The sequence below is a fragment of the Anser anser genome (assembly GCF_964211835.1).
Source record: "Anser anser genome assembly, chromosome: 21".
In the NCBI taxonomy this organism is placed as follows: Eukaryota; Metazoa; Chordata; class Aves; order Anseriformes; family Anatidae; genus Anser; species Anser anser.
In genome coordinates this window covers 10503506-10515577 of record NC_139742.1, presented here as the reverse complement: position 1 = coordinate 10515577, position 12072 = coordinate 10503506, and the positions used below count along the sequence as shown (strand labels likewise).

The following is a 12072-nucleotide window of genomic DNA, read 5'->3' as shown; positions in this document are numbered from 1 at the left end:
GAGGAATCATTAGAAGCAGGAGAGGAGTGCTTTCATGTGGCTGAAGACAACATGGTCTAGGACCAGTACTGTGCCTCCCCCTTCCTCGATCACCTCCTAAGCCCCAAAATTCAAGACACTTACAAACAAGTTCTAAGTGCAAACTAAGCTGAAGCAATCCCTCTTACCTCTGGACTTTACTGAGAAATTTCTCATGAGCAGGAATGCCATGTGTGAGACACCCCTGGAACGCCTGCTGGCCTGCCAGGGACGTGTGGAAGTCTTGTCAGAGCACCCTAGAGGAAGCAGTAGAAGTCTGAGCAATAAATTAGTCTTCAAGTAGTAAGGAGATTTTTTTTAAAGAAAAAAATGGATTAAAAAACAAAAGGTAAGGAAGCAAGTAAGTATAAAAGTGATCTTTGAAGCAGGTAGGAGGTAGGCTTTCTCTAACAAGTTACTGGTGAAGCAACCAAGCGTAGTGTGGTAGCCCCACCTACAGAAAACCCCTGCAGTGCCTCCAGATGGTAAACCCATAGGTGTAACAGACTACCAGAGAGAGAAACATTTCAAAACAATCAGAATTCTTGTATGCACTAGAGCATTACCTGTGTTTTTGTTAAACTCAGAGCATCATGAAGAGATGCTAGACTTGATGAGCTTTGGGCTAGAAACAGGGAGTCTGAAGAAGTGCTGCTGACCAGGTCATCCAGGGCATCAACCTGTCGCTTCAGGCTGTGAAGGGTGCCTTCCGTTTGTTGTTTTCCTCTGATCAATACTTCTACTTGCTTGGACATGCACTGCCGGAGCTGAGCCTAAATAAATCATTAGTCCTATTTATACGCAGTTAGTATAATGTTGAAGACTATATTTAAGTAGTCTGATGACCTAAAGTCAAACCATTAGGGATATAATGTTAAGAGTCTCATGAATCACAAGCAGCTGGCAATGGCTTTGCAAATAAAGAGGTAAACTATTTAAAAATAAGTTTAAGTCAGAAATAAGCTGTATTCATCTGGCATTTATCATTAGCTGCTTGAAGGGGCAACTAAATGAAATTGGCCATTGTATCTGCCTAAAATGGTCACAGGTGCCCCTGAACTGTAGATTTTCATGTTGCTAACATACCACAGTATAATGTAAGTGACGGAAACATTTTGGAATACTCAAAAATCCAACTACAATTAACTAATTTAACATTATTCATCTTGATATAACACAGTTGCTAGGCCTTCTTTTACTATTCCCACCTAAAAAAAGACACCCAAAGGTATTTTGCAGTTCGTCATTATGGACAGAGTAGATAAGGAAGAGCTGGAGAAGGATCTCCCCCACTCTGTCGTTTAGATTACTTTTGGAAGGGACCTAACGGACGTATTAGTGCGATGGGGAAGAGATGCGCCACCTTCAACCGATCTTCATGATGCTGCAGTTTCTCTCGGAGAGCCTCTCCACGCCATTGTTCATCCTTTTGGAAACAAAAGCACATTCAGCAACCGAGCACTACAGCTAGAGGTACCGATACGGACACGCTCAGCTGTAACATGAATGAGGGCTACTCTCTGAAAGCATTTTACCATTATGAGGACTTTAGAAAAATCCAACTTTTCTTCCAGTGAGAACAGTCTTTTGTCAGCAGCAGCAAATGGAAGAGTCTCCTCTAAGTTACCAGGTTCACAGTGCAGACTTTTTACGGCAGAAGATGCTCCCAGATCTTCCAATGGTTCTGGTGAGGATGGGCTTGAAGATTTAAACCCTATCTTAATTTCATCTTCAACCTCCAATTTAAGCATTGCTACTGTATTCTGTATTTCCCTTTGTCTCTCTTCCAGGTCTTCTTGAGTCTTAACCTACGACATAAAACACAGTCTTGCTATGCTGCTGTCACATTACAAATGCATCAATCCCGAGTGATTTCCTGTGTAACTGAACAAGTCTTACCTCTGAAGTGTTTATGCTTTGACTATTAAAATCAGAAGTCATAAAATCTCTGAGCAGATACAGCCTTGATTCTGAAATTAACTTTAATTGCTTATGAAGTCGCTCTGACCAGAGGAAAGTTACCAAGGCACAAGCAGTTAACTTAAACCTATTCGCACTCTGACCTAGCACAGCCTTCCTCGAACGCTTTGTAGTCACTAAAAATGTACTTCTGTGAAGAACCAGATTTATAAAGGACTTACAAACAACTTATAAACAGCCTAAAGGTGGGACAATGTGGAATCACCGTTTAAATTACAGCTAGTAACAGAAGAAGAAAATGCTGGTCCAGGCTGGCACTACCAAGTTAAGTCTCCAGTGAGTAGCTTTGAACTTTGATAACATCTAGTGATCTACATACGTTATGCCTCCAGTTATGCCAGCGTCCTATGACCAAACCTTAATGCAAACAGGAGCCACGGTCCTAGTTCTTGATTGAGACATTACATAAATTAAGCTGACAGCAAATGAAACAGTACAGTTACCATGTATCTTTGTAACATCCAGATTTAATTATTCTAAGGAATAGCTAGGACTCCCCACCACCATCCTCAGCTCATCCCTAAAAGACACGGTCTCTATTTCAGGCACCACTTCACTGGGCGAGAGGGACCGACCCATTTGAAGTAGCCTAATCAGGGCCTGTAATTCTCTACCGTGTGACGGGAAGGTAACCATGCAGTTGTGCCACTCCGCCTTGACCCCCAAGATCTGAAGAACTGCTTTAGAGCTTGGCAGCCTTAGACTGAAAACTCAGCACCCGACTGACTGGCTGGAGTTGGTCCGTTTGTTTTTAAACCAGGATTACTGAGCTGTCCTACTCAGTGTTAGCAAAGCGTAACCTTCCAGATTTGAAGAAAAATAAATAAATAAATAATTGCATAGCAATTTTAAGTAGTGTCAGTCTGCTTCATAGGAGGAGATTCAAAACCAACACAATATAACCCTGTCTAGAAGAGACAGCTTTCCCTCCGGCCTGCCTAGATTTGTCTACACAGTTATACCTGGTTCTGGAGATCCATATAGTCCTGCTGGATCTGGCCAAGCTCTTTAACAAGACGCTTGGCTCGTTCCCGGTTATGGTGCGCTACTTGTTCAGCAGTTGCTATATCACTCTGCAAACAATTATTTTCATGCTTTTGTTCCTAGGAAAATGCACAAAGATTGTCTTTAATGTGAGCACTCACTTCAGAAAAATGGATAAAAAGAACCCACACATGACAATTTCTTCAAGTTAAAAGGTAAAAACAGCATAAAGTAAGTGACTAGAGAGGTATTCTGCAGCACAGTCTAGAAAGACCAGAATTTGTTTGCCTCAAGTTCTGTCTAGTCATGAAGTTATAATGCATGACTTTTGTTCTTCCTGCAATAAAAGGGGCTTTTTATCATTTTGCCAAAAAATCACCAAAAACTTCCAATATTCCCCCCATCCAATCAGGGCTTACTCGCAGTTCTCTTTCAAGCTGTGTCCTCTGCATTTTCATTGCTTCTTTCAGACTCAAGATTTGTTTTTCTGTTTTTTTCCTCTCTGATGCCAGCTGACCTTGGAGATGGTTTAGCTCAGACCTGGAGAGTTCTAGTTCTTTTTGAAGAGACTGAATTTCTTTATTTTTTTGTTGTAACTGTAGTTCCTTCTCTGAGATCTGATGTTCTGTAATCAACATTTAAAATAAACACTGATTAGCAGAAGTGTAAATACCTTGGTACATTTCATACGCATAAGATAGTTTCAAACATTTTTCTGCCAAACACTGTTTGGAAAAACATTGGCACAAGGTGGGAGGGGACAGAAAACCAGTTTGCTTTAGAAATTCAGTTCTTTCAACAAATCAATTTAAGGATCAAGAGTCAATCCAGGCGCTGAATTAAAATCCAAGTGACTTATTTGTACAACAGATCTTACTGTATTTTCTGATAGTTTCTTCAAGTGCTGCGAATTGGGATGCTTCATTTTCCAGCTTCCTGTTGTTTTCTTCTGTCAGCCTTACTTTTGCTATTGCCTGCTCCAGTTTCTTTTGTTGATCTGTTAGTTCCTTTTCCAGGAGTAGTTTCTGATCTTTCAGTTTAGCAGTACTTTCTTCCAGTTTTTTTCCTTCACGCTCTGAATTTTGCTTGAGCTGATGAAGAATCTGGCAAAAACAAACAAGAGATCCCATCAATTCAAACTTTAACTAGCAGCAACTCAGTAAGAACAAATACCACCACCAGAAGACCTAAGTTAAAACATCAGAAATCTGAAAGAAGAAATGTAGTATAGTACTCAATTCAAACAAAATTCATCTTTTTTCCTTTTTTTTTTTTTTTCCCAGGACAGTTTCAGTTCTTCTTCTGGCTAAGACTTTGTCGAAACTGCTCGGCCAACATATGTTAATTTTACTACAGGAATATATGATTAAGCCCTAGTTTTCACAAACAGCTGATGGTTTTGCACAGAAATACAGTAGAACAAGAACTAGCTGCAAACATTAATCCACTCAAAATCAAAAGTAAACTTCAGGAATAGAGGACCATGAACTTTTTGATGCTAATTTTTGAATTCTAGAATACAGCTGGACTTAAGTTTTGATTAGTTTCACTTGAAATACATTTCATCAGTTCAGGTATACTAAACTGTTCACTTACCTCCCACGAGAAATAAAAATCATGGGAAGAAATTCATTGAACTATATCTAGCTGCTATATTTTGTCAGCTGACAAAGCAAAAAGTATAGAGAATAATCTGCGCCAGCCCATTCCCTCATCTGTACCAGTAACACAAGAGCAGCCCACATACAACATTGTACAGTGCCTGCCACTACACTAGCCCTTCATGCACTCAGCGGTCATTGCTGATTTTACTGGTTTTGTTATCAGTTCAGTATACGATGACCTTGCCAAGAAGGAACAGCCCTTTGTTGGGACATAGTAGCTTTCACTAAGACATAACTGAATGTTGAAGCTGTGTGTTCATTGCTATTCCTCTAGAAATGAGACTTCATGTTTCTTGCACCGAAAGCTTTTCTGTCTGCATTACTTTTAGAGGCCAGGCAAAAGCTAGACACGTTATCAGGCTCATTACCGCTTCTTGTTTGGCTAGTTCTGTTTCTTTCTCTTTGATCTCTTTCTGGAGCTTCTGCAAATGGTTCTCCCTCCTTTTCCGTCTCTCTTGGCAATTGTTACATTTCTTTAAACTTTCTAGGATATCTTCTTTCAGGGTTGCCTGCTCTCTAAGCAGCTCTTCCTGATGCTTTTTATTATTTTTCAAATCCTGTAACATAAACAGAAAATCAAGTGACATAACCAGCTGGTAAAGGTTACAGGTGTCTGGCTCAACAGGCTTGCATTTGAAAGAAAATAACTGATCACCCCTAAACACACTGAAAGACTACCTTCTTTTTAAACCAGGCACTGAGTGAATAAATACAATAGGAACCACAGGATGCCTAAGTTTAAAGATGCCAGAGTAAAGGCTGTACTGCACTTTAAAACAAAAACAAATTGTCTTTGCTAAAGACAAACACAAAACAAAAACAACAACAAAACACACAAAAACAAACGGTAAAACAGGTTGATTTTGCCTCTATACCTGAACTGTTTTCAAGAAAGATCAATATAAACAACAACAACAAAACCCACCAAACTGCCACCACCACACCGCACAAACCCACCCCACCCACACGCTCCCGTTAGGTACATTTGGGAGTAACAGCCTGACAGGGAGCCTCACCACAGTTGCCACTTCCATTCATATTCAAAAATGGAAAACAAAATAGGAATCACCTGGTTAGGTACCTGTCATAGTCCAAATCACTCCAAACTCAGCAAGACCAAAGAAACTAGACAGTGTTTATTAGCTATGCAAAGTGTCTGATTTCAAGATAATGTGCTTACAGGAAGAGACAGGCAATGGACTATCAACGGTGATAAAAAAAAAAGGTCCCTTGTTTCTGTGCAATCTAGTCACTACATAAGAAAAAGCATAAATTTGACAAAAACTAACCTGTTCCACCAGATGAAGACGTTGCCTGGAGTCACTGAGTTCTCCTTTCAGCATTTCTAGTTCTTCCTTTTTTTCTAGAAAAACATTTGAAGAAAGACATTTTCAATCAGCAATCCACAAAGTAACTAGACAGATAAAATTTCTCTTCTTGTAAATGAATAAAAAAGTTTCCATCTTTCTGACACATTAAATACCTTCTGCCTGTAGATACTTGAGCATAACAGACCATTTATCATACAGTACAGTTACACACACTGTGCCTTTTAATGCCATTCTTTTAAACTACATTACAGCTTAAAAAGAAAATTTGATCTTTACCTTGAAGATCTTTTTGTACAACAGTAATATCTCCATTCAGTGACTTTTTTTGTTTGTTCAGTAGATCTATCTCCTGCTGCAGGCTTTTAACATCCAATTCCATTTTTTCTACGTTGGACAATGCAGTTCTGCTGCTATCTTCAGTAGCTATTAAGTCTCTGTAAAATGTGAATGTATGTTCTCGGTTTGTTGGAAGTACATGGTGAGGACTCTAAAAGCAGTTGCATTTCAGTAGTTTTTTCAGCTCAAGGACATGTTACTTAGTAGTCATGAGAACAAGAGAAGTCTCATTTTAAGACTTAACATCTTGCTTTTCATAACGTTCTCATTGCATTGCCAGGATGTAACAAATGCTGCTGCATTCAGCAGCTTCAATTGCTGCATACCTTCTGTTAGTCTGCTATAGACATTCTACAGACATACATACTTAAAATAAAGCCTCCGCAGGGCGTAAGAAATGACATATTCTACAGTATTCTATAGAATAGATAGATTCCCATATTGTGTAGGGCACCTCAGACTTCCAGTAATGTTTTTAACCAGGATAAATTGATATTCAAGACACTTCCCATCACTTCTGATCTTCGCAGAATGCATATCCCCCCCTCACACCTTCTGGTTTGTGACAACTTCTTTTCCAAACTCTGACAGTCTTCTTCAAGCTTTTGCTTTTCTTTATTCAAAGACTCGATATTACTTTGCAGAGTGCGCATTTGAGAAACCAGATGTTCATTTTCCTGACGGTCTTTCTCAAGTAGTTGTTCCTGCCAATCTACTTCCCCTTGCTGACACTGAAATAATCTCTGAATATTCTCCAATTTCAACTTCTCCTAAGAAAGAAAATATTGTGAACAACACATATGGTGAAAAAGAACAAGTTAACATCTTTATCTGCAGCAGTTTAAAAACCTTTCATTCACAGATCATGTGCAGGCAGATACAGTACTCTGTAACTACTGCATTAAAAGAGGGAGGAACTGTTTAAAGTGCCAGATTCATTTGAGTGCATTTATGATAAACTTTAGCATGAATATTAGGATAACAACTGGAAGATGAGGGTGCAAGTATTCGTTCCTTCATAGCTTAATCACTATAGTTTTCTCCCAGCCCTAAGATGAGTAGCAAATCCCTTCATCACGGGGATTTTGAGAGAATGACCACTTAAAGAGCTACATTGACACATCTAAGTAAAGAAGTGTTATCCTGGGCTCTGACCTAACAGTCCCGTAGCTATTACAAGGCTGCCAAATTGATGCCACTGATCTTCCTGCGTGCTCGTGGCAAAGTTGAATGCCTGTCCGCGTTCATCAAAATAGGAAGAGACTAGCTGAGCTGAAATACCTTTACAGCTATAGAAAGCATCATCCAGCTGAGTTAGTACGCTGTCTTCCATACCAACTTTGTAAGTGAGGGCACAGATAGAATTTGGATAAAAGAATATGGAAGCTAATGCTAAGAAAACTGTATTCATCATTCTGCAGATAACAGAAGAGCCTCTTTTTCACCCTCCTTCCCGTATATGCACCAAAAAATTCCCATCATTTTAAAGTGCTCAAGCAAGCTTTTCTATGATAAGCTGAAATCAAACTAGTGGCTCAGATTTAAGAGCACAGGGACTCTGTCACCCAGATCTTAATAGAACCACAGAACATGCACGTCTCTTCTTCCAGTTGCTGTACTAGCTATAAAAGAAATACTCACTTCTAGAACTGCAACTTGAGTCTTTTCTAGTTCGTTGATCTTTTGGTCGTGTTGTAGTTTCAAACCTTGAAGTTCATTGTTTTCAATCTCCAGCATTTCCAGAACATGTTTCAGTTCTAATAAGATGAAAAAAATCAAAGGTTATTAGCACGCACATGAAATTAATTCTGTTCTTTAAAAAGACATTAAGAAAAAAAAGAAAAAAAGGACAATGCTGATATCATCCCTGTAAAAACTACATTTTCATTTGCTGTGGCAGACACAGCAAGTGTTCTATCTGATGCTGTTCCACTGGAATGTTGCAGGTCCCTAGGTCTCCTGTTTTTCCTATTTTCTAGGGCGTTATTCTGGGACAAGTACCTGACAGACATATTTTTTTTCAGAAAGTAAAATTTTGCAAGCTAACGCTGATTATATTTCCCATAATCTGACAGGATGTAACTGCCTGGAAGGGCAATCCTCCATTTCCCTTTGCACCCATGTTTAATTCTTCTGTCAGCGTGTCACAAGTGGCTGGTATCTCCCAAACATGTAACACCAGAACGCAAACTTAACCAGTTGGTCCTGATGGTAGATTTGTTTACATTTCTCACTGGGATGAAGAACTCCAGTCCCAAAACCAAAGCAGCACTAAGCACAGCCTCAACTCAAACACAGAGAAATGATCAGCTCTGTACTGTGTACTGGAGAGTCTGAGTCTCCAACTACACCAGTTACACAGAACTCTTTCTCTCTAGGACAATATTTAAAAAGAGTGAAGAAAAGATGACTACACAGATGTACGACTAGCAGCTTAGAGTGTATTTCTATTTAAATTGCACAGATTAATACCTACCTATCTTATGTTTAGCAATTTGCCCAAGTATTCCTTGAAGGTTTTCTTCCTCTTCTCCAATATCCTTCTTTATGAATGAAAGCTGTGTTCTTTTCTCATTTATTTGGACATCCAGTTCTTTCCTCTCAACAGTAAGCTCCTTCAGAAGCAGCTTTATTTCCTGTGGAAATGTATCAGTGTTAAAATGACTGTCAATATTTGCCATTTGATTTTTTTTCTTTAAATAAATTGTAAATATTTAAAAATATATTTTAAAAGTCTACTGTCAACTATAAACTGGACAGTTTAATTGCAGAATTTATAGTTACAGTTAACAATTAATATAACTACAGTTATAGTTGACAATTTAAAGCATTAGTCTTGTGAAGATTTTGAGCTAGAAATCTCACCGTAACAGCATAATTCAAGTGAACAGTAGGTATGCCTTAAAACAGGAAGCCAGACAAAACATCCTCTCAACTACCACCCCCACCCCCCCAAAAATAATTTTGATCCTGTTTTTATTTCAGTGCTGAGAGTACAAATCTAGTAAAGTCTTTTTTCCACAAGAAAGTATAGATGCCTCTCTGAGCAAGCAAACGGGAAGGAAGGAGACAGACAGCTGACTTATGCCAGCTTTGTTAAATTTTATGCACGCTAATCAGATTGATTTGCTTTAGCTGATTGCCTCAGCAACAGTAAGTCATTCAGAGACTTCTATTCAATATAGTTTCATTCTCAAGGGACCAATCTGTAAGTATTAACAAAATTAGAAGAGTTCTATTTCTCATCTGTGCACCTGGTCTTAAGCACACAAAACTGTAAACTTGCTTGTCCTATTTTTCAGTGGTCTTGGGGAGGATATAGAAAGCAGAGCTAGTTTTGTGGAAGTTCTGTAATGTTTTTGATACTTTATTCTTTTGCTGTTCTTCAAAGATATAATAAATTGAAAAATCAGAGTTACTCTTATTTGGCGTTGTTTTTCATTTGCTTCAGTCTCCCCATCTCGAAGAGCTTCTTTGAGGTCACCTTTCTTTTGACAAATACAGTCTTGAAGGGCATGGAGCTGCTCTTTTCGTTGACTTAACTGTTGCTCCAGAAACAACAACTCTTGTTGCTGAGCAGTAACCTATAATGTAGAAATTCAGAAATTTAACAGAACAAGCATCTGAAGGCTTTTGAAGCTACGCAAATATACAAAAATAAATGCAATGCACTGTTCCCAGACAGATTTATTTGAATTCCATAGCACATAAGGATTCCATCAGAGCAGTGAGCTAGACCCGTGTTACAAGGCCAATGCTAGAGACTAAGTTCTGATCTGGACAAGCACAGTCCTGTATCTCAGAGGTTGTTACGCTTCGTGTTCTGAAGCATAATAAGAACATAGAGAACTCTGCAATAATATTTACTATGCAGAAACACCAGCAAGACTGGGGTCATACTTATCACAAGTCAAGAAAAATTCAAATTACCAACATTAACATAAAATTATGAATTAAATTCTTCAGACGAGGTAGTTTGGAACATAAGATTCCCAAGTTACATTAAAAACAGTAAAATTGATAGTCCACAGTTAACCAGATACGCGTTACCTGATCTTTCAGTCTTTCCAGTTCAGTTTTCTTGCACTGAAGAATGTTTTCTGCTTCTCTGAGGATCTGGAGGTGATGTTCTTCATTGCCTTCTGCAACTTGAACATCTCCTTGAAGCTTCTGAAGACTGACAGTGAGAATAAAAGCATGGTTCAGAACAAACAAGAATATAATTAGGCAGTAACTTACCAGAAAAGGTCATGATTAGCATATCTAATATTATTTAAGGTAAATTTAAGATAAATTCACCTTTCAGTCAGCATTTTTATCTTCTGGTTTAAGGACTGGAACTCAGAGTCTCTTGCAGACACCATTTTGTTGATTTCCTTCAAAATACCTTCTTGTTCCATCTTATGCTGTTCTAAATCCCTTGTATCTGCCTGTAATAATCTAAAGAAGCATTTATGCCATTTCATATTAATATTTTAACAGCTCTCCCCTCTCCAAAAGCATTATCTTGATATTTGAAAGAATCTTGTTCTTCTCCACGTTTAATAGAAATTCACAAGAACAGCGTACCTTAATTGCTGATCTGCTTTCACAAGTTTAATGGCCATTTCCTGAGCCCTTCGCTCCAGCTCCTCTGCCTCAGTTTCAGTACGGGACAAGTGCTGTTTGGCATGATTGTACTTTTGAATAGTGTCTTTAGTCTAAAGCAAAAATTGAAGATTGAGACAACACAATTCCATCTTACCCTTTGCACACCTATAATCTGCAGGTTAGCTGTCTCCTCTTGCCCCAGAAAAAAAAAATAGAAGAAAGCATCCTCTTCTTTGGCAAGGACCAAAACATTTTTCTTTTAGCACACATTATCCCAGGGCTTATTTTAAAATAGGAACATTTTTAAAAGGCTGCAGGTTACACAAGTAGAAATAAATGGCTTAGACAAAAAGCAGACATTCTCCATCTAAAACAATCTTAACACAAAAATCCTTCTGCACTTAGTTACAGCTTTACATACCTTTCCCCGTGTGCTCTCAAGTTCCACTTCAGCTTCCGAAAGTAGCCTATCTGCCTCTCTAAGCTCTGCTCGTCGTTTTAGAAGTGTCCTCTCTATACATTCAATTTCCTCTGCAATATCTTCCTGACGCTTAAGAGATTTTTCTAGCTGTAACTCTGCCATTAGGTTTTCAGTATACCCTTCAGTGAAGTCCCTAAAACACCAGGAAGAAAAACATTGCATTAAAATATGAAATGTTAGAGGCCCAGAAGCCTCTTGTAGTTACTCCATTTTATGTACTATACAAGCACATTAACTGTAGAGGCCCAGAAGCCTCTTGTAGTTACTCCATTTTATGTACTATACAAGCACATTAACTGTAAAGGTGTCAAAATTGACTAAAAGTTTTAGGTATTTCCACATGCTGACTTTCTACATGTTCTAGTGCAATATTCTTACTTGCATTTGTTATATTTTTGAGCTGCTCTTCGCAGCTCTGCTACTTCACATTCCAGCTCTTCTCTTTCGTGCAGAAGATCATCTATGTTTTGATGTAATTTTTCCACCTCATTCTTGCATTTATGTTCAGCTGTCCCTGACCGTTTATCTCTGGATTTCCAAGACTTTAAATGATGCACAGTATCTTCTAACCTTGAGATTTCATTCTCCTACACAGAACAGAAAAACAGGAAAATAAGTCTTAATTTTCCTATTTCAGCCCTCCAAAGCAGGGCTTTGAGACACAGGAGCACCTACAGATAACAGACAC

General features: G+C 38.6%; 1 protein-coding gene across 2 annotated transcripts in view; it reads right to left on the bottom strand.

Moving 5' to 3' along the window:
• The window catches only part of CNTRL (centriolin), a 33792-nt gene that overhangs the window by 586 nt on the left and 21134 nt on the right, over window positions 1–12072 (bottom strand). For both annotated transcript variants that reach the window (XM_083807454.1, XM_083807455.1), the window contains 19 exons: window positions 11763–11971; window positions 11325–11517; window positions 10883–11013; window positions 10613–10753; window positions 10364–10490; window positions 9733–9897; window positions 8790–8949; window positions 7955–8070; window positions 6866–7083; window positions 6254–6411; window positions 5936–6009; window positions 5015–5203; window positions 3860–4085; window positions 3402–3607; window positions 2961–3101; window positions 1554–1826; window positions 1382–1444; window positions 585–791; window positions 168–275 (listed from right to left, as the gene is read on the bottom strand). In XM_083807454.1, the coding sequence (XP_083663580.1) occupies window positions 192–275; window positions 585–791; window positions 1382–1444; window positions 1554–1826; window positions 2961–3101; window positions 3402–3607; window positions 3860–4085; window positions 5015–5203; window positions 5936–6009; window positions 6254–6411; window positions 6866–7083; window positions 7955–8070; window positions 8790–8949; window positions 9733–9897; window positions 10364–10490; window positions 10613–10753; window positions 10883–11013; window positions 11325–11517; window positions 11763–11971 (3081 nt within the window). In that variant the 3' untranslated portion in view covers window positions 168–191. The remainder of the gene's footprint in view (window positions 1–167; window positions 276–584; window positions 792–1381; window positions 1445–1553; window positions 1827–2960; window positions 3102–3401; window positions 3608–3859; window positions 4086–5014; window positions 5204–5935; window positions 6010–6253; window positions 6412–6865; window positions 7084–7954; window positions 8071–8789; window positions 8950–9732; window positions 9898–10363; window positions 10491–10612; window positions 10754–10882; window positions 11014–11324; window positions 11518–11762; window positions 11972–12072) is intronic.